The 24,017-nt window shown below is 34.0% G+C and overlaps 1 protein-coding gene across 11 annotated transcripts in view; it reads right to left on the bottom strand.

The window, feature by feature from the left end:
* Positions 1–68: 68 nt before the first annotated feature.
* Rim (Rab3 interacting molecule) overlaps positions 69–24,017 on the bottom strand; it is a 651,951-nt gene continuing 628,002 nt past the window's right edge. For 10 of the 11 annotated variants that reach the window (XM_076188280.1, XM_076188281.1, XM_076188277.1 and 7 more), the window contains 3 exons: positions 18,087–18,298; positions 17,840–17,979; positions 69–5,515 (listed from right to left, as the gene is read on the bottom strand). In XM_076188280.1, the coding sequence (XP_076044395.1) occupies positions 5,321–5,515; positions 17,840–17,979; positions 18,087–18,298 (547 nt within the window). In that variant the 3' untranslated portion in view covers positions 69–5,320. Of the gene's footprint in view, positions 5,516–17,839; positions 17,980–18,086; positions 18,299–24,017 lie in introns of those variants that run through there. The other variant, XM_076188289.1, reaches the window with a different exon arrangement.

Raw genomic sequence — 24,017 nt, 5'->3', positions numbered from 1 at the left:
ACCATTCACATATCTATAGAATAGCTTTGGTTGGTCTTTACATTTTTCTGTTATGTCTTTTTCATAGTTTGTTTTTTCCTCTCTGCAAACTTTTACATATTCATTCCTTTGATATATATTTGCCACTTTCCATTTTTTTTTATTATCTTTTCCAAGTGTTATCTCTTTTATCTTTTGCCTCACTGCACCTTTTGTTAAACCAGCACTTGATATACACCTTTTCCAGTTTCTGTTTCCTTCATTATAAATTTCTATTTGTGTCTCTTTGTTGTAGAATTTTCCCCAACTCGCATTTTGAAAAAAAATTCTTAAGTTCCCCAAAGTCCATTTTATTAAACATCAGTCTTCCTTTTCTGTATTTCTCATTTCTCTCTATATATATTTCCTCCTTTGGTTAAAACTCTATTAATATGTTATCATTCTTCCCAAGTGGTGTCTTGTAGTCAATTTTATCCACATTTTCAGGTTCTGATGTAAACATTGAATCTAGTCTCAATAGTTCTTTGTCATTCCATATCTGGTGTTTTCTTTTATCCATTGTGTCATTGTATGTTCTATAGTCATGCCAAGTAATACATTTTCCCATAAATCCTCTCCACCTTTCACTGTCCTCTCTTCCCAATGGATTTTCTTGCAGTTAAAGTCTCCTATAATTACCAGGTTACCTCCATCCTTCATCTCATTTAATAAATGCCTTGTATCTTCTAACATTTTAGAATATTCGTTCTTTCCAAGAGACCGTTTTTGGGGACACATAAATCACCATAACATTTCTACTTTTCATGTTGCTGTCTTCAATTTTCACCATGATCATTTCTACACTGTTTTTACCATCTGTAACCTTTGTCACATTTAAGTTTTTCTTAGTCAAAAAACATGACACCTCTGCCCTGTTTCTAGTCTCTATTTTTAATCCAGTGATTATATAATCCATGTCAAACATTATTTGGTGGTAGTGGACCCCTTAATTTCATCTCAACAATTCCCATTATGTCTGTTTTTTCTTCTGACAGGTAATCATTGAGTTAATTTAATTCTGAGATCAATCTGTCTATGTTAGTATGAGCCACTTTTATTTTTTTTACTTCTCCATTTCATTTTCTGTTCCTTTCATTTCCCTTACTTGAATATACCATTTTCTCAGCCTCATGTCTAACACTCCCCAATAGAACTCTTTTTTTTTTATCTCCTTTCTTTTTGTGTTTTTTTCTTTAGCTTCACATCTTTTTTATCCATATATTTTGATACTGCTCACTCTTTGCTGACTTTTGTGATTTTACTAATATGTCTTCTGATACAATTTGTGACCTTAATTTTATCTTTAGACGTCAATTTCTTTCTTAAGTGTATTGCCCCAATCTATACACTTCATCTATTTTCTTTTCTATTTCTTGATCTCTATCTTTTACTTCTTTTAGAATTTTGCAATTTCCTTCTCTTTTTCTCTCAAATACCTAACCAGATATACTAGATATACTTGAATAATTGTGTCTTTTGCATTCTCCTGCATTTGTTGTACTATTTCTTTAAAAGCTATCTTTTCAGTTTCTTGGTTTTCTTTCTATTCTTTTTTAATCTTTTGCAAATTCTCTTCTAAATTTTTTTTTTTCAGACATTGCCTGTACTTTATTATTTAACTCTTTTTTTTTTCTTAAGTTGCACTATTACTGGTGTCTTTGTGTTTCATCATTTCATTTCCACATTTTATCTCAATTAGTTTTTTTTTTTTAATTCACTCACCTCAATATTTATTTCAGTATTCTTTTTCTTTATATCACACACCTATGTTTACTTCAAGGTATTCCTTCCTTAGATTCATAATCTCTTTAAATTCATGATTTCTTTATCCCATGAACTCTAGCTGAAGCTCATCTCTTTTTTTATGTCTATGATTCAACTCAATTTTTTTTCTCTTGTACTCACCAAATTCAGAAAAATTCTGGAAACATCTTGGGGTTTCAAGGCCTCTATTTATATTAAACTTCGGCCTTGTTCTGCTAGAGGACTCTGTGCTCATGTCAGTGTTCAACTCGATCTCACCACTGTTTTTCCTTGTTTTGCCCTTATTTCCTTTCATTTTTGCTTGGTAGACACTACTAACACTGCACTAGACCATCCCGGAAAACCACAAGCATTCTCCCTTCCCACTCAATACAAACCAGGCCTCCTGCTCTCCTTACACTATTGAGAAATTTCGTCTTTTTGATGCAGCCTACTGGAGCACTTGTTAATGGTTCAAATGTATATATGTGTCTACATATATGTATATGTGTGTCTACTTGTACATAATTGTAGTATACAGGAAAGGAGCAAGGCTTACACTTCCAACATAATCTACTGCATACCCTTGATTTCTAATTATCATATTTAGATTTGAATTCATGTATTGTTTGTTTGATTTCAGAGTATATCACCTAAGCTATTCCAAGTTTATACATCTATATGGAAAACTGTATTGCTTCACATCCTTTAGATATGATGTCTTTCTTAATTTGTTCCCATGACTTCTTAAAGCCCTCACATCCTTATTCATGAGATCTCTTCTGTCGATACAATGTATCCCTTTTAGTGACCTGAATATTGTAATCATACAACCTCTTTTTCTTCAATCTTTCAAAGTTAAAAGACCAAATGCTTTTAGTCTATCCTCATATGGTTTATCTGCCAGGCTGTGGACCAGTTTGGTTGCTCCTTTTGTATTCTCTCAATCTTGCTTATATCCTTCATTCTGTGTGGGAAACTATACCGCATATATATTACAGTCTTGGACGGATAAGGGTTTCGATGAATTTTTTCATCATGTATGTATTTACCTCATTGTATTTTACGGGAAGGGGAGCTATGCTCGTGGTGTCCTGTCTTCATATCTCATTTTATCTAAACTGTTTTTAAATTCATGTATTGTTTTTGCGTGTTTGTGTGTGTGTGTGCATTTATGAAGAAACTTTTATTCTTTAATAAACATAAACTTAATACCCACGATTCATCTATTTCAGAATGAAAAATTTCCTTGTGATTCTGTTTTGACCAATTGATCAACATGTATGTTGTCAATATTTGCATGCTTTCATTTCCATGAACTACTACTTAATGGGTTAGTTTATTATTTAGTTTTCTCTATGTTTGACGCAGCCCGAAGGGATTTTTCCCCGTCCTCTTATTTTATGCAATGGGGGGACGGAGAGGGGGGGGGGTCGCCGTTTTAATGAAGCGGCCTTGCTGTGGATGTGCTGTGTCTTGCGACACTGCTTCTGACCCAGGGCAGTGGACAAGGTGCAGGGATGACCCGTCATTCAGGAGGTGCTAAGAGGGAGGGTGGAGGGGTGTGGAGTGTATTCAGGGGTGGAATGGGTGGGATTGATTTTGTGCCTTTTTCTTTTTGGCTACCCCCCTTGTAAGGGGGGAAAAGCCTTGGTATATGTATGTATGTATGTTTTCCATACTAGTGCAAAAATAATTTGTATGTTCTTTTGCACATATAAAAATGAATGCCTTCCATTTAAATCTATTTGAGATGTTCAAATTGTCATTCCAACTATCTTGACACTTTTATGTATACTAATGTTAATACGACTCTGCTGGTGATGTAATGATCATCATAACAAAGGTAACCTTTTGGAACCTGACTGTGTATACCTACTTTTTTCCCTTTAGAAAATATATTTCATATATGGACAGGATTTTTACTCTGATTCTCTTATATTTATTATTTTCTAATTTTCATCTTATTATTATCATTCTTTTATTATTATTTTCTTTTTTAACTCTATCATTATCATTGCCATCATCATCATCATCATTACAAGTACCATTATATCAATATCATTATCAGTACCATTACCATCATCATTATCACTTAAGATCATATTAATCATACTATCTGCATCTGTGATAGAATATGAAACGATGACGCACTGGCTTAATTTTGTACTAACATTGATGCATTAGTAGAATATAGATGATGAATAAATATAGGAACTTTGTGAACATTTACCTACATACACAGACTCAAATATTTTTTCTCAAGGCATGAGTTTGTTGATTTAGCTTCAAGAATAATGTAGTGAATATGTTTTTTCAACACAAGTTGAACATAGTTGAACAGCAACTGAAACAATGGTAGCATCAGTAATGTTGTAGTAGTATTTAAAGTGGTAGCAGCACTAAAAGTTGCAGTAGTAAAAGTAATAAAACTAACAACAGTAGTAGTAGGGATGGTAGTAGTAATATCTTGTATACCCAAGAGTTGGCTAGTAGATTTTACATTTTCTTCCTCAAAAGCCACTCACAGGAAGGATTTTTTTTTTTTTTTTTCCATTTATTTTATCTTTTATTTTATTTTCTACTCCTGTTCTTCCTTTTGGCTTCTTTCTGACTGATGCCTTCATGGTCAGTCACTTCACTAAGGTAAAAACAACCCATTTTCTGTTGATTACAAATTCTTGTTTTCTTCAATTTTGGTTACACATTAGATGCTCAACAAAGTTCAGGCCCCTTTAGGAATGCTATCATTAGAATAGACAATATTCAATAAATGTGGTCAGAATTTTGATGTATTAGTGTTATCACTAATTTGAACATATAAGGTTAAGGAGACAGTAGCATGAGATGTGTTGACCAGGATTGTCTGCGAATAATAAGTTGCATAAAGTAGAGTAGATTGGTTATGTCAAGTGTATAAAGCATATGTGTTCGTATATGGGGAGATGGGAATCTGAACATCTAGGACTGAATGAGATGAGCGAAAGGTTTCTGAATGATTAACTGAATCAGGAATTGCAGGGAGGCGACCACAGGTGCGTAACTAGTTTATGCTTCTGTTGTTTTGTATTACGCAATACACATTTGTTACATTAGTTTCTGGGTTATGCATGCCACAAGGCTGTTGTTGTATCTGGGTAATATGTGGCACAAGGCTTTAACTGTTTCGGAGACATTAGATCTAGCATTTAAGACGGGTATGCATTTCTAGTTTCCATAACTGTTCCTTCATTCCTCTTGGCCATGAAGACACTTTGTTATGCCCCTCTGCAACGAATCGAGTGTAGATGACAACAATGATGGCAACCAAAGTGATGCCAGTAACGACGACAATGCGCATGGAATCTTGACTGCCATCACCCTTCTTCGTTGTTATCTTTTTTTTTTTTTTTGCTTTTATATTTTTCTTTCTTTTTTTTTATTTCTTTTTTTTTTCTTTTTTTTTAACACCAGCCACTCTAGTCAGTCTTTGTCAACTCAAACATGAAGATGACAATGAAGGGGAGGTTGAGGAGATAGAAGAGGCGGTGAAGTACTTGGTCGGAGGCAATAGGTATCACTAGCCAAAGGAGTCTAGGCTAGCCATGGACCCTCTCCTGGTGAGCGCCGGCAAAGACACAAGTGAGGAAGTGCCGAAGAGTTTGTACCAGCCAATCACGATGTTGCTCAGGTCCAGGTCATCAAGCATAATCTGTGCCACGCCCATAAACACTTTCCGTCCCTCCATACGTCCGTAGTCACCCCACACCGTCACCTGTGTCCAAAGAATCAATCAGTATCTGCTTTCATAACCTATACTGGTATATCCAAAAGAAAAAAATCCCATCACAGCATCAGACACATGTAATATATTAAGAAAACAATTACCTTTCCATCTTCTCCCCTGGCCCTTCAGGTCAGCAAACTCACCTATTCTTCCCAACCCTTACAGATACAGTGGAAACTTTCTCCATATAGTATATATATATATATATATATATATATATATATATATATATATATATATATATATATATATATATATATATATATATATATATATATATATATTTCTATATATACACACATATATATGTATATATAACTATATATATATTATATATATATATATATGCACAAGTTTCACAAAACACACAATTCACAAATATGCAGAATACCACATGGAAAGGAAAAATACAGAGTCCAAGACCTTTTGTGATATTTTCACATTATCTAGGAGTATACCAGAATGAGGAGGTACAAACTAAGGTACAGTATATATATGAATCAAAGAGGACACTTTGGTATGATGATTGCTCAAGTTTGGATGTTTGTTCACTTGGTCAGGATAGGCTGCAAGGTTCCAAACGGGAATGTGGTCATAATATGTCAATTTCTAAAATAATTATCATTAACAATGTTAACAATATATGGGTAAATTTTATACAAACATCAACTGTTATTGAAAAGCTTGTCATAATTATGTTTCATGATTCCTGATTCTATAATATTTTTCTTTATCAAATTTTTACAAGGTACAATTTTTTAATAATTTTTCCAGTCAATAGGATGGTCAAATTCCCTAACATGTGTATGAGGGACACTTGATGATTCTTGGCCTATCTTTGTCCAATTTTTATGTTGTATTAGTTTTAATTCTAATTCTTTTCCTGTTTGACCAACATAATATTGATTGCATTTACTACAAGGTATTTCATACACAAATCCCACTGGGAGTTATATATATATGTATATATATACATATATATATGTATATACTGTATATATTATATATATATATATATATATATATATATATATATATACAGACGCTCCTCAACTTACGTTTTAGTTACTTTCTGAACGGCCGAACGTAAGATGAAAATGAACGTAAGTTGTTACTGTACTATACATCCATAAATTCTATTACCGTATATTATAAAACACCCCTAAATCATTAATTATACATATAACATTGTAAAATAATAACGTTAATTTCAAATAAATTAAATTCAAGCAACATAAATTGAGATGGTGGAGGAGGAGGGGGAGGTGGAGGAGGAGGAGGGGGAGGAGGAGGCAAGGCATGTTCACTTTGTCGTTTGTGCAATGTAAACAATGGACGCAGCGTCATGCGCAAGTATCGTTTGAACTACGGAAAGCGCGCTAAACTAAAAAAAATCACTCCATTTTTTTTTTTTTTTACATTTTTTTTTTTACAGTCAGCTCAAACGTAAAATCGAAAAAAACGTAAAACGAATGAACGTAAGTAGAGGAGCGTCTGTATATACTTATATATATATATATATAATATATATATATACATATACATATATATATATATATATATATATACAGTAGTCCCTCGAATAACGCGGGGGTTAGGTTCCTGAAATTACCGCGTATAACCAAATCCACGTATGCTGGTATTTCATACTAAATACCGGGGTAAATCTTTAGTTTCGACCATGGGAGTAATATAGCAATAGAAAATTAAATATTAATTTTGTAAATTAAAATGTATCACCGTAATATGCAATTTTGTGTGCGGAAATGAAAAACAAAAAAAGGTGCTAAAACAGATTTTCTTAAGTAAAGAAGTCGTGTACGACGAATGGTACGCCATGTTTGTTATGGTAGATGCCGACGTCGAAGATATGAAAGGATAAATTCGTCTGATGTGATGCGCCACTTTAGCAGAAACAGGAGCACAATGTGTCACGGCATGTCATTTTCACATTTTTTTATGGTTCGCACAGAAGATTAATTGAGTCTGTATTCTCTGGCACATGATGCATAGGACATACCACTTCTCAGTTTGTCCAAAATTACGATTTTTTCTGATAACGTCATACACTTCCTTTCTCGCTTAGCAATTTTTCCAGCCTTTCCTTGAATCTTTGTCTTTGTTGGCTTAGAGGAGTGTATCGGTGCCATGTGAAGAACACGTGAGGGGTAATGAACGCGACTTCCAGAGCAATTGACCAGCACTACGAATGGTGAGAGACTGAGGAATGGGTCACCGCACAAGTCGCGGGAACAGGTAGAATCAAGGCACCGCTAATGGATTGTAACCAACAAACAACCTTACCTTTACGAGTACATAAATGATCAAAGTGAGACAAAACAGCAATAATGAAATATTGGAAAGTGGAATATAATCTAATAAATAAAAGCGGTTTCGTGTCTGTCTGTCAGACTTTTTTCTCGATTCGATCGATCGACTAATTTCGATTTCGACGACTCAATCTTACTTTGTAAATGTTTCAGATTAAATTTGGCTCCAATTCATGAGTAGCATTCAAAGTAATTGAGCTTTTCGAACAAATATTGGCTAATTAAAAAAAAAATGAAAAATAGACTTTTCTCTCGATTCGATCGATCGACTAATTTCGATTTCGACGACTCAACCTTACTTTGTAAATGTTTCAGATTAAATTTGGCTCCAATTCATGAGTAGCATTCAAAGTAATTGAGCTTTTCGAACAAAAGCGGTTTCGTGTCTGTCTGTCAGACTTTTTTCTCGATTCGATCGATCGACTAATTTCGATTTCGACGACTCAACCTTACTTAGTAAATGTTTCAGATTAAATTTGGCTCCAATTCATGAGTAGCATTCATAGTAATTGAGCTTTTCGAACAAATATTGGCTAATTTAAAAAAAATGAAAAATAGTCAGACTTTTTTTCTCGATTCGATCGATCGACTAATTTCGATTTCGACGACTCAACCTTACTTAGTAAATGTTTCAGATTAAATTTGGCTCCAATTCATGAGTAGCAAAGTAATTGAGCTTTTCGAACAAAAGCGGTTTCGTGTCTGTCTGTCTGTCAGACTTTTTTCTCGATTCGATCGATCGACTAATTTCGATTTCGACGACTCAACCTTTGTAAATGTTTCAGGTTATAAATTTGGCTCCAATTCATGAGTAGCATTCAAAGTAATTGAGCTTTTCGAACAAATATTGGCTATTTTTTTTTAATGAAAAATGATAAAAAAAAGAATATATAAGAAAAATAATAAAATACACTTGCCATACATACCTTTGATAAGTTATTAAAATTGAGAATAAATTCGATAAAAAAAATTGTTTTTAAACAAGCTAATATCAATTTCGTCTCTATATTATACAATTTATTCTTTTAAAAATTTGTTAATTTTTTCGATCGATCCAGGTGACGCGATTCGAACTGCCCGATTTGTTGTTCATCGAATCGCACTTTAGGTTAGTAATAAATGAGGTCGTCACCTCCTCATTCGCTCAATAAAACTGGTAATTATAGCGGTAGTGTTTCAGACTTGAATCCTTTTAGTATGGATTCTAATATCATTAACACTGTTAACAGTAGAAGTAGAAAAAGAAAAATAAGTGAAAATTGTAATAGTAAAAAAATAAATAAATAAAAAATAAGTGAGATGGATGAAGAAAAAGAGAGAATTAGGAATGGAAATAGGGAATATCAAAATTTTAAATTAAGAGTTTATCGAATTCATCTAGTAATAAAATAAAATGAAATGAATATAAGTAAAATACAAAATATATACAGTCGTTCCTCAGATACGCGATTTATTGTAACGCCCCGGAGGTTGACACGTGACCTCAGGCAGCCACCCACGGCTTTCCCCTCACCCCACACCCTTTTTTGAGCAGTTCCCAGTGTACATAATGACCGCCTCATATGAGGATCGACGGTATATGGTAAAATAGAAAGCAGTCACCACAAATGTTTGCGATGTTGCCGCGTGTGTGCGTATGCGTGCCCAACTCGGCGCGAATTAAAAAAAAAAATCCTCTACATTTGAGATGGTCTTGAAATAAAATCCGCGTATGATTGAATCCGCGTTATTTGAGGGACTACTGTATATATATACAAGCCGCGGGCTTCGCCCTTTCCGGCTTTGCCGGAGGCTTGGCTGCGCAAACAGCGGCCTACGACAGCAGCTTTCCGCGCTCAAATCCCTTGTTTTCCACTTCAGCCTCGGCCTCGAGGCGGAACCCCAACACGGGATCCCCAGCACAAAGAAGAACACGAAGAAGAACGCAAAGAAAAACGCGAAGAAGAACGCGAAGAACACGAAGTAGAATGCGAAGAAGAACGCGAGGAACACGAAGTAGAATGTGAAGAAGAACGCGAAGAACACGAAAAAGAATGCGAAGAAGAACGCGAAGAAAAACACGAAGAACGCGAGGAAGAAAAAGAACGCGAAGAAGAAAAACGCGAAGAAGAAGAAGAGGAACGCGAAGAAGAAGAAGAATACCACCTGACCCCGACTTACCCAAGTGCTTTTTCAAGAATATTTTTAGGACAAAGTGTCACCGTAATACCACCTGTCCCCGACTTCCACAGCGTTTTTTAGAAGAATATTTTTATTTAGACTTAGATATATATATATATATATATATATATATTATATACATATATATGTATATGTATACTGTATATATATATATATATATACATATATATGTATATGTATACAGTATATATATATATATATATATATATTCATATGTATATATTTATATTATATACAGTATATATATATATAATATATATACATACATAATATATATATATATATATATATTCATATGTATATATTTATATTATATACAGTATATATATATATATATTGTTGAGACATTCTGACAGGTTGACATGAATGGAGTAGGATACACAGGAGTCTTAGTCTTGAGTTTATTCCTGACTAGTTTTGCAGGTATGCTTAAAAAAAAAAAGCATACCTGCAAAACTAGTCAGGAATATACTCAAGACTAACACTCCTGTGTTTCCTACTCCACTTATATATATATATATATATATATATATGTATATATATATGTATATATATATATATATATATATATATATATACAGACGCTCCTCTGCTTATGTTCATTCGTTTTACGTTTTTTCGATTTTACGTTTGAACTGACTGTAAAGAAAAAAAAATAGTAAAAAAAAAAAAAAAAAATGAGTTTAGCGCGCTCTCTGCAGTACGAGACTTACGCATGACGCTGTGTCCATTGTTTACATGGCACAAACGACAGACTGAACGTGCCTTGCCTCCTCCTCTTCCTCCTTCCCCTCCTCCTCCACCATCTCACTTTATTTTGCTTGAATTTAATTTATTTGAAATTAATGTTATTATTTTACAATGTTATGTTTATAATTAATGATTTAGGGGTGTTTTATAAGATATGGTAATAGAATTTATGGATGTATAGTATAGTATGAACGGTCATACATTACTGGAACGTACAGTAACAACTTACATTAATTTTCACGTTACGTTCGGCCGTTCGGAATGTAACTAAAACATAAGTTGAGGAGCATCTGTATATATATATATATATATATATATATATATATATATATATATATATACAGTACACCCATCCCCTTGCTATCACACCTAATTGGTGCGGCTAAAGCCATGTGAGAGCTGAAAATGTGTAGTGGACACTTGGAACAAAGTGGATAATGAAATAGTATGCACAAAACCATTCATAAGTTTAAAAGCAAACTAGACACTGAGAGATACCAAGGCGGGACACCACAAACATAGCTCCCCTTCCCGCAAAATAAAACTAGGTAAATACCTGGATGAAGAAATGGTGAAGAAAATACTAGTCACTTTGATGAGACCAAAATTGGAGTATGCAGTGATGATGTGGTCACCAAGTACAAAAAATGTATAACAAAACTTGAAAGAATACAAAGAGCAATTATGAAATTGGCACCAAAGCTCTCAGAACTATCATCTGAGGGGAGGCTGGCAAAACTTGAACTACAGACATTGGAGCAAAGAAGAGAGAGAGGAGACTTGATAATCATTTATAGAATCATGAAAGGCATGGAAATTATTGATAGAGAGGATCTAATAAAATGGCATAGTACAGATACAAGAGGACATGGAAAGAAAATCAAGAAAGACAATTATAGAAGAGACCTGAAAAGGAACAGCTTTCCCCACAGGATAATAGACGTTTGGAACAAGTTAGATGAAAATGTGGTGTGTGCAAAAATGATACACAAATTTAAAAAGTCTAGATAAAACGAGATATGAAGACAGGACACCACAAGCATAGCTCCCCTGTCCGTAAAATACAACTAGGTAAATACACATGTTCATCATAGTGGCAACATGCATATATTGGCACTCCGGAAATACTTTAAAAAATGAAATGTCTTAACAGTGATACAATTATAGAATACCTAGGGTGTGAGATATGGGGAGGGGAGTGCTTGTGGATACCCGGAATGATTAATTTACAACGTAAATAAATAGTGTGTAATTGAAGTGAAATATAAGAAAACTATGACAAGCCAGAGAAACCACAAGATGGCTGTCCGTCGCATTAAAATGTAAACATGTACCCACAGCTATCTACTGATGCAAGGGCGAAGCAAAATACAAACACAGGTTTTAGATCACCAAGGGGCACAAAAAGGTTTCTACTTAATAATGGCAATGAGGATTATTTCTCTGGATTTTGTTGGTACAAAAGAAAAATCTCAAGTAGAGTTATAGACATAGAGAGGGACATGAGAAATATGAATAATTTGTGGAGGCGGGAAACTGACGATCATTGGAAGATGAACAAAGACCTAAACAAGGAAGTGACTTAAAAAAGTAAACACAGAAATAAAAAAAGTTAGATACAATGAAAAAAGAACTGGCCGAATTAAATGTGAAAATAAGAGGTTGAAAAATAATAAAAACACAAATAATGAGATCATAAGGAAAGAGGTGGATGAACAGATAAAAGCAATGGCTGTGGAAGTGGGAAAAAGCATAAGAGAAGATGATTTGCAATAGCTCAGGAGGAATGATTGGAAAAAAGACAAAGAATTTTTTTTTTTTTTAAAGAAATAGTTCATCAGCAAATGCAGGAGATGGCCAAAGACGCTGTCATTAAGGTCATTAAGGAAAGAGAAAACTTAGAGATACAAAAAAAGAAAAAAAAAAAGAAAAAAAAAAGTGTGTGTAATATAGTCTGAAAGAAATACATAACCCAAATTAGCTCCTGAGTTATACAGAGGACTAAGAATTGGCAAGAAATATTCTAAAAGTAGTACAAGATAAAGAACAAGAAATAGAAAAGGAAATAGAGCAAGTGCACAGAATTGGTAAATTAGCAGAAGGAAAAGGAAAAAGTTGACAACTAAAGATTAAATTAAGGTCACAAATGGCGCCAGAAGAATTATTAGCAAGAATAAGAAAACTAGCAAGTAACAATCATTATAAAAATATATGGATAAAAAGAGACATGAATGATGAGGAAAGAGAAAAAATTAAGACATTAATAAAGCTAAAAAAAAAAAAAAAAAAGAACAGAAAAGAATGAATACTGAGACAACACAGTTTTATTGGAGAGTGTTAGATATGAGACTGAAAAAACAGTATATTAGAAAAAAACAAAAAAAATTAAAGGTTCAGATAACGAGATGGAGGGAATAGCAAATTACAATTAGATGGATTAATCTCAAGATTTTATTTACCTAGTTGTATTATATGGGAAGGGAGCTATACTCTTTGTATCTTTCAGCATCAAGTTTTTTCTTAACACCTTGAGTAGTGTTTGCACACACTGTTTCTTTGTCTAATTTGTTCCAAGTATCTATCACTCTATGTGGGAAGCTATTTTCTTTTTCAGATCTCTTCTATAATTATCTTTTTTGAGTTTCTTTCCGTGTCCTCTTGTGTTTCCATTGTCCCATTTCAACAAATCATTCTTATCTAAGATTTCCATTCCTTTTATAATTCTATAGATAGTTAGTAGATCTCCTCTTTCCCTTCTTTGTTCCAGAGTTGGTAATTCTAATATGGACAGTCTTTGTTCATATGTCATTTTGGAAAGAGTTGGTGCCAGATTTGTTGTTGCTCTTTGTATTCTTTCTAATTTTTTTATATTCTTTTTTGGATGGAATAATCTAAATGATTACCTGTCAGAAGCAAAACCAGATGTAATGGGAATTGTGGAGACAAAATTAAGGGGTCCACTAGTACCAGTGTTGGTCATGGATTATATAACCACTGGCTTAGAAATAGGGAGGAGAAACAAGGTGGAAGAGTCATGTTCCTAGTTAAGAAAAACTTAAATGTGACAAAAGGTACATATAGAGAAAATAAGGTAGAGATGATTTCAATAAGTGTTGAAAATAATGTGAAATGCAGAGAGTTTGCAGTGATTTATGTGCCCTCAAAAATGAGGTCTTGGAGAGAGAGATTATTCCAAAATGTTAGAGGATATGAGAACTTCATTAAATGAGGTGCTGATGGATGGAAATAAAGCAGTACTCATGGGAGACTTTAACCCCTTCACTCCGGGGCACATCGCATGTCTGGTAGCATTAGCTGTCAGACGTGTGATGTTGCATCATAATAATCGCATTATAAAAAATAAAGTCACTGCTCAAACACTCGTTCTCTTTCACCCATGAATTTTGATAACCATAGAAAATATGATGAAGCCAGTTTAGAGAGAATGAGGGTCATGCAGGTACGATTACAATAAATATAATCAAGACGCCGACATCGGCATCATCGCGTACCCACTTGCTCCTCATGACGCCTATGTAGGCATCACCGTATGGAAGTGATTAATTGCAAAGAAATATGTTGGAAAGAGATAACAGTGAAAGGTGGAGATGATCAATGGGAAAATGTATTACTCAACATGACTATAGAACATACAATGACATAATGGGTAAAAGAAAACACTAGCTTTAGAAATAATGAGGAACTGTTGAGACTAGATTTATTATTTACATCAGAACCTGAAATAGACAAAATTGAATACAAGACATCAATTCCGAAGTGACCACATACTACTCGAGTTAGAACTAAAGGAGGAAATATAAATAAAGAGAAATGAGACACACAGAAAGGGAAGACTGATATATAGTAAAACAGACTTTGAGAAACTTACAAAAAAAATTCTTAAAGTGAACTGGGAAAAATTAGGAAGAAACACAAGTGGGAAAAAAATGGATGATTCTTATAAAAATCTACAAAGGAGTGGGTAAATATGTCCCAAAGCAAAAACTGGAAAAGGTGTATATTAAGTGCTGGTTTAATAAAAGATGCAGCAAAGCATAAGACAGAAGAGATAAAGCTTGGAAAAAATGGAGAAAATACAAAAAACCTAGAAAGTGGCAAATATATATTAATCAAAGGAACAAATATGTAAAAATACACAGGAAAGAAGAAAAAGAAACTATGAAATAGACATAAAAGAAAAACGTAAGGATCAGCCAAAATTATTCTATAGATATGTAAATGGTAAACTAAAAAATAAACAGGAAATAGTGAAACTATGCCAAGGGAATACAAAATATAGAGAAGATACAGAAATGGTGGAAGTCATGAACAAACACTTCAAGTTGGTTTTCATTAGAGAAAAAAAGCAACATCAGGATGAAGGGAGAGAAGTGAAATTCCTCACCATGAGGGAAATAAGAATAACACAGAAAGAAATAATGGATCAAATAATGAGCCTTGATGTCAGGAAATCGCATGGCCCAGATGGAATAGCAAATTGGATATTAAAAGAATGTAAAGAAGAACTAACAGACAAAATATATAACATAATAAGTTGCTCACTCAAAGAAAGAAAAATACCAGAAGACTGGAAAAACGCTGATAGCATACCAATTTATATAGGAGGAAATAAGGAAGACCCAACAAATTACAGACCAGTTTCCCTCACAAGCATGGTAGCTAAAACTTGTGAAACATTATAAAAAGTAAATGGATATAACATCTGGAGGAGAACAAGATCCTAAATCAGAAACAATTTGGATTTAGACAAGGAAGATCATGTACCACAAATTTGATCTATTTTTATTCAAGACTACGAGACATAATACAAGAAAGGGACAGATGGGCTGATTGTGTGTTCCTCGATCTACAAAAAGCTTTTGATACAGTCCCTCACAAAAAAAATATTAAGAAAACTGAAAACCATAGGAGGAATACAAGGAAAATTACCGAAATGGGTAGTGGACTTTTTGCATGGAAGAAAAATGAGAGTAGTGCTTAGAGAAAAAATTCTACTTGGGAGGAGGTAATTAGTGGAGTTTTACAAGGATCAGTATTGACTCCAATAATGTATTCTATAAAGTGTGGAATGTTACATGAACTTCTTTGCAGATGATGCAAAATTATTAAAGAAAGTGAGTACTGAAATAGACTGTGATTCACTGCAGAGAGATCTGAACAGGGTTTGGGAATGGAGTCAGAAGTGGGAAGTGGACTTCAACATAAAGAAATGTAGCATAATGGAATTTGGAAAAAGTAAGAAAAGGATATCAGGACAATATAAAGTTGGTGAAAAAGAAGTACTGGCAAACCTATAAACAAAATTATCATTGAAACCTATAATTTACTAAGATCAATAAAAGTGGCTTTTACTTACTTGGATGAAGAAATAGTAAAGAAAATATTAGTCACACTGATAAGGCCTAAATTGGAGTATGCAGCAATACTATGGTCACCTAGTATGAAAAAGAATATAAAGAAAATTGAGAGAATCCAAAGAGCAACTGCGAAGATGGCCCCAACACTATCAAAAATGTTATATGAATAAAGATTGTCAAAGCTAGAACTACTGACACTGGAACAAAGAAGAGAGAGATAGTTGAATTGTTGACCATCTACAGAATTATGACAAGTGTAGAAATCCTTGATAGAGATGACTTACTAAACTGGTATAAGAGAAACACAAGAGGACATGGAAAGAAACTCAAAAAGTAGTTATAGAAGAGACATGAAAAAACAGCTTTCCCCACTAGATGAAACAATAGTGTGTGCAAAAACAACACAAGAATTTAAGAGCAAATTAGATATGGCGAGATACAGAGATGGGACACCATGGGCATAACTCCCCTTCCTGCAAGATACAACTAGATAAATACTAGTTAATTACACTATATCATGAAACAAACATAAAAAAATAACTGTCAAGTTGATAGTTACTAATTCTTTGTTGAGTTGACTATTACTGTATGATTTCTTTTACTCAAGCTCATACATGATCATAGTTCTATGAAATGCAGATATTATTTCAAGTTGGTGTTATGCATGATGATCTATGGAAAATCTTTTTAATATATGACCAAAACAGAATTGGAGCAACTGGTTAAGAGCTCCTACTTTTGGTATCAGTTGCTAGAATCAGGAATCAATATGATTTCAGCTTTTGTCTGAGTGATGTGTCATTTATATATGTACATTGGGAAGTTACTGATTAGGTTTTTGTAAAGGGGTGAAGAATAAGAATGTGCTGAGGACTTCTGATGATATCTTGTACCAAAAATTACATTTATTGACAAAGGTCACTAAAAAGATTTCGACAACTCTAGTTATACATCTTATAGTGTGTCATGGATGTACAAAATAAAAAAGCTCAGAATGTAGCAAGCTGCCTTCACTAACAATCACTAGATGAGAGTTGCAGTTAAGGACTCATTTTATAGCTAGAGACCTCAATTACAATTTTCTTATTTTCAAACCATTGTAAGGTCAAATGACTTTCCAATGTAGTGAAAAATTAAATGAAAATTTTGATAAAATAAAAATTATATATATTTTCAGTTTATCTGATGTATTGCCAGACAACTACAATATTGTAGCCACCTGAACTCAGAAAAGTTTATGTGATACTATTCATGACCGTAAGTTTGATCTCTGAGTTCAGTGTTACATGACAATTATGATATCTTTTGTTGAGGTTTGGCAGAAATCCATGTCCCATAAACATGAATGCACATTAGTTGCCATTGTATGAGCAGTCAGTGGAATATCTTAGGCTTATTGAGTCAGTTTTTGGCTCATTAAACCTGCACTAAAAAAAAAAAAAAAAAAAAAAAAAAAAAAAAATAATAATAATCTTAGGTTCTGAGATGATCTGGAAGCCTTTCAACAATTAATCTAATTATAAATTTTACCATGTAAGACAAGCCCATCAAGGTTCCCTTGATCTGATGCTCAAAGAATTTTATGCAGCTTAAAGAATATCTTGCCTTTGACCTCCTGTGCAATGCATACATTATATTCTTAACTGTTAGATCTAAACATGTGGACTTCTCACCTGTAATACACATCCTTGGTACTTTTCATGAAAGACGAGTTGTTGCTGATAGAGTGGATCTAAGGTTCGCCGCGCAGTGGCCGTTTTAGCTTTCGCAACACACTTCTTGCCATGGACAAGGTAAACTTTCACATAGGGTGCTGTAGAACATGTACAGTAAACTGTCATTCTTAATAATCTTAATATATAAATAGATCTCAGGATGTACAAGGAGAGAAAAAAAAAAAAAAAAGTGCCACTAACTTACCTGGAAGAACCTTGGCTCCTGTTTTGGCTTGAAGTCCCCGGGCACGTATCACTTCCACTTCCAGCTTGTTTTTTCTTTCACACATGGACAACTGGATGTCTCCAAGGGCAGGAGCTGCTAGCACTTGACGTCCCACAAGTTGTCCTGGGCCAAGCCCTTCAATAAATTCGCTTAACTGTCCTTCAGGAGCAAGGCGCATACTGGGTACTCGGCTGGAAGGACAATGGTAATTAGAAAAAAAAAAAAAAAAAAAAAAAATCTTGAAAAGAGGTAGTGACCAGGCACTACTTTTGAACCAAAAATGGGGCAAGTAAGGAATTAAAAATTTAGTGCATCTCTCCCTAAACTCCTAAAAGTCTCTTTAAACTATAAAAAAGTCTATCAAAAATGGACACTGGGATCTACTCCTTGATAACTGAAATACTGACACACATTTTACATCATCTGACAACAGTAGTTAAAGATGAACAGAAAGGTAGGAGTAATTTTTTTTAATATAGAAAGCAGATTACAAGAAATGAAAGATGATGAAAGTGAATGTATTTTGGGTGATTATACATGAAACAGGCTTAGAAGATTGTATATGCAAATAGTTCAGAGTGAATGATGTCCTATATCATAGATACAGGAAATCTATGCTGGAGGCCTGTAACCTGTTGATTTCTGCCCAATGAACTGAACAGACAATTTCTGTTTATCTTGCTGAAACATTAAATTGTGTTCTCTAATGTCTGCCAAACATGTCTATATAAGACAATTGAGGAAATCACTAGTGTCACCTGTTTTCACACTTCACACAAATGTCTTTCTATCTAATGTTATCACAGATGGATAAGGTACATAAAATTAATCTGGATTCTTTTTTCATTCAGTTCTCAGTGAACATGCGTGAGGAGACAAGTGTTTAACTCTCTCCATCATACATATCTTTACCAGATACATACTGAAAGCATGATTATCTAATTCATTATTACTGATTAAGTTTTCTAACGATAAACTAATGTGTCAACTGTTGGTTATTTGTTTTTTTTATTCAAATTTAAGTGATTTTTTTTTTATTATAGCTTTGACTAGGGCAAGGAGTAAAACGGTCCCCACCTGCCCAAAAAGGAGACTATAAAATCTCCATAAAAAAAAGTAAATAAATAAACACACTGGCATGTGTTGCAATGAAAATGATAAATAAAATATGAAGAAAATTTGAAAATTTAATTGTATACTCATTTGATATATGTTTATGGTCTCCTCCATGTATTTGGCACTCATGCAGGCACAGGCACATGCACACACATGTCGGACAGACGGCAAAGATTGGAACTCCGGGGGAAAAAAATGCAATTTTTGTGGATTTCATCAATGAGGGAGTACCTGTGTTGTATTAGTAGAGAAAGGGAAAGCTCATGGTGTAGTGGGCAGATGAAGAAAAAGGACAAGGGGAGGTATTATCGAGAAAAATGGAAGAAAATGAGGAAGGGAAGGAACAGGCCCCAGAAGTCAGAAGGGGTGTAAACAAAAGGTGTGCAGACGACACAGGTGAAGTCAAACAAGTCAGCAAAGGGATCAAAAGTAGACATACTGATAACAGCAACTCAATAGAAAGTGGAGATAATTATTTCTATGGATTTAATGAGGGACAAGACGACAACCTCCCCCAATTAGCAAGTCTAGAGGAAAAAACTAACAAAAATGAACGAATCATGGGAGGTTAGGTTCAGCCAACTCACCCTAATTACACAGACAGTTGATAAATTGGAAGAACTAAATTGTAAAAACCAAAACCTAAATAAAGAAATAGAATTAAAAAGACAGTTAAAAGAAGTAAAGGACGAAAATGAGGAATTAAAGAGGAATAATAAAGAGAATAAGGAGTCCATAGCAAAAGAGGTACAGGGTTGGAGAAAAGTTCAGGAGGATAATAGAATTGAATTTAGAGATATAGTGAAATTACAGATGAAGGAACACACTAAGGACACAATTATTAAAGTGATGAGAAGGAGAATATAGTAAGAGACTTAGCAGATAAAAAGAAATGTATAATTATATTAGGAACGGAAGAGAAATAATCCAAATAAGACTACAAGAGTAAGAGATGAGAAAGATAAGGTAAACAAGGTACTAAAAATATTGCAAGAAGGTGAACAAGAAATAGGGAAAGAAATTGAAGAAATATATAGACTAGGGAAATACAATATAGACAAGACCAGACCAATTCAATTCAGGTCACAAACAACAGCAGAGAATGTCTTACCAAAACAGGGAAACTAGCAGAAAGTGATCAGTACAAACAGATATGGATAAAAAGAGAGATGAATAATGAGAAAAGAGAGGAAGAAAAAACAAAAAGAATCAAAGCTAAAGAAAAAAAAACGAGAACAGAACAGAGTCAGACAAAGAGATATTCTATTGGATAGTGGATATGAAAGTGAGGAAATGGTTCATAGGAGAGAAAAACAGAAGGGAAACAGAAAACAGGATGGAGGTAACAGAAAATTAAAAGTTTCCTTCACAAATATAGATAGATTGATAATAGGCTTGGATGAACTGAATGATTACCTGAAGGAAAAATAATCTGACATAATGGGAATTGTGTAGACAAAATTGATAGGTCCATTACCACCAAACAGTGTAGGACATGGTATATAAAATTATTGGATTAAAAACAGAGAAGTAAAACAAGGTGGTGGAAATATGTTTCTGACTAAGAAGGATATATATGTGAGGAATGTTACATATGGAAAGAATAGAGTGGAAATGATTATGATGGAAATAGAGGACAGTGACAAGAAGAGCAGGAAGTTTGTGGTAAATTATGTGCCTCCTAAAATGGCTTTGTGGAAAGTGAGAGAACACAAAAATATGTTAGAAGACACAAGGATAACACTAAATAAGATAATGGAAGATGGAGGAAGAATAGTTATAATGAGTGACTTTAATTGTAAAGAAATCTGATGGGAAGAAATGAAAATAAAGGGTGGAGATGACCTATGGGGAAATGTACTAGATATGATTAGAGAACATACAATGACACAATGAATACAAGAGAATACTAGGTATATAAATGAGGAAGAGCCATCGAGACTGGAACTAATAATCACATCAGAACCTGAAATAGTGGACAAGATTGAATATAAGACACCACTAAGTAAAAGTGACCACATATTAGTTGAACTGGAACTAAATGAAGAAAAATACATGGGAAAAAAATTTAACAATATAGAAAGGGGAGACTGATGTATGGAATTTTTTTTCTTCATAAAATGAGATTTTTTTTTTTTTTTTTTAGCAGACTGGGAAAGGATATACAAAGAGGAAACAACAGTAGAAGAGAAATGGAAAATCTTGACAATAATTTATAAGGAAGTAGTGGAAATATATGTTCCAAGACAAAAACAAGAAGAAGGATATGTAAAATGTTGGTATAACAAAAGATGTAGAGAGTTAAAAGACAAAAGGGATAAAGCTTGGATAAAATGGAGGAAAGACAAAAAACCCGAAAAATGGAAAATATATACTGGTTATAGAAACGAATATGTACAAGTGCGCAGAGAAGAAAAGAGAAAATATTGAAAAAGATGTCATGGAAAAATGTAAAGATAAACCAAGCTATTTTATAGATTTGTAAACAACAAACTGAAAAACAAACAAGAATTAGTGAAACTACGACAAGGAGGAATAGAATACACAAAGGAAACAGAAATGGCAGAAATTATGAACAAGCATTTTAAATCAGTGTTTATGAGGGAGAACATACAACTTTGGGATGTCAAGTGGAAGGGAAAATTCCCCCCTATGAAAGAGATAGAAGTAACAAAGAATGAAATAATGAATCACTTGAGTAATCTCAATGTTAGAAAATTGCATGGTCCAGATGAAATGGCAAACCGGATTTTGAAATAATGCAGGAGTGAACTAACAGACAAAATACATAATCTAATAAACAGTTCATTGAAGGAAGAAAAAGTTCCAGAATATTGGAAAAGAGCAAATGTAGTACCAATATATAAAGGGGGAAACAAAGAAGATCCTACAAACTATAGACTGGTCTCTCTTACAAGTATGGTAGCAAAATTTGTGAAAGAATTATCAAAATTAGATGGGTAAAACATTTGGAAAAAAAAAAACAATGTACTAAATCCGAGGCAGTTTGGATTTAAACAAAGACGATCATGCATCACAAACTTGATGTGTTTCTATTCAAGTCTAATAGATATAATACAAGAAAGAGATGGATGGGCTGATTGTGCATATCTAGACCTGAAAAAAGCTTTTGATAAGGTGCCACAAAAGAAATTGCTAAAGAAATTAGAAACTGCAGGAGGAACACAGGGCAAACTACTTAAGTGGATGGAAGACTTCTTGCATGAAAGGAAAATGAGAGTGGTGATAAGAGGCAAACATTCCAATTGGGATGAGGTGATAAGTGGAGTTCCACAGGGAACAGTTTTGGCCCCAATAATGTTTGCTATATATATCAATGATATGGATAATGGAACTGAAAGTTATATGAGATTCTTTGCAAATGATGCAAAAATGTTTAAAAAAGTGAACACCGAAAAAGATTGTGAGTTGCTGCAGAGTGATCTCAATAAAGTATGGGAATGGAGTAGGAAGTGGGAGATGGAATTCAACATTAAGAAGTGTAGTATAATGGAATTTGGAAGAAGCAAAAAAAGAATAGTGGGATCATATACATTGGGAGAGGAAGAAATTAAAAAAGTGGAAAAAGAGAAGGACCTAGGAGTCATTATTATGAATAATATATCCCCTGAGAAACATATAATTTTTTTTTTTAGAAACTTATAACTTAATAAGAACAATCAAAGTGGCATTTACATACCTGGACAAAGAAATGGTGAAGAAAATACTAGTCACTTTGATAAGACCAAAATTGGAGTATGCAGTGATGATGTGGTCACCAAGTACAAAAAAATGTATAACAAAACTTGAAAGAATACAAAGAGCAATTACAAAATCGGCACCAATGCTCTCAGAACTATCATATGAGGAGAGGCTGGCAAAACTTGAACTACAGACACTGGAGCAAAGAAGAGAGAGAGAGGAGACTTGATAATTATTTATAGAATCATGAAAGGCATGGAAATTATTGATAGAGAGGATCTAATAAAATGGGACAAGAGGACATGGAAAGAAAATCAAGAAAGACAATTATAGAAGAGACCTGAAAAAGAACAGTTTTCCTCTCAGGATAATAGACGTTTGGAACAAGTTTGATGAAAATGTGGTGTGTGCAAAAACGATACACAAATTTAAAAACAGGCTAGATAAAACAAGATATGAAGATGGGACACCACGAGCATACTACTAGGTAAATACCTATTTCTTCCCCACCAACTCCACTTCCACTCACCACTCCTCCCTTTCATCTTGGCTGCTGATGAATGATGGGTCATCCCTATGTCTCACTCATTCCCCTGGGTTACATGCAATGCAACAAGACACAGCACATCCACAGCAAGGATGCTTCATTTAATTGGCAACCCCCGTCTACATCTCCTTAGCCAGAAAAAGAGTAGATGGGGAGAAATCCCTTCAGGCTGCATCAAAGTATCATTCACACATAACCACTCCCTAAACAACACCATCCCCACCCACTCCCTTACATGCATTATTGTATCATCCATATACAACCATTCTCCACTCACCCCTATCTTCTGTCTTTTCCCTTCCTTAACAGACATGCCATTCTTTCTCAATGCCCCTTTTGCCCCATCCATCCATCCATCTCATCCTAGGTCGCCCCCTGATGTTTACTCCATCCACTTCTGCCTTCCACATTTCTTTTACTAATCTTTCTTCACTCATTCTTTCCATGTGTCCAATCCAAATCATTTCAATACTTTTTCATCAATCCTATCTCCCAACTCCTTTTCCACCCCAGCTCTCCTCCTCACCTCCTTTCTCATTCGCATA

The sequence above is a fragment of the Oratosquilla oratoria genome, chromosome 7, assembly GCF_046742065.1.
Source record: "Oratosquilla oratoria isolate Oo_2021 chromosome 7, ASM4674206v1, whole genome shotgun sequence".
NCBI classification, from domain to species: Eukaryota; Metazoa; Arthropoda; class Malacostraca; order Stomatopoda; family Squillidae; genus Oratosquilla; species Oratosquilla oratoria.
Note: the sequence above shows the minus strand (reverse complement) of the source record. Positions and strands in the feature narration are given on the sequence as shown.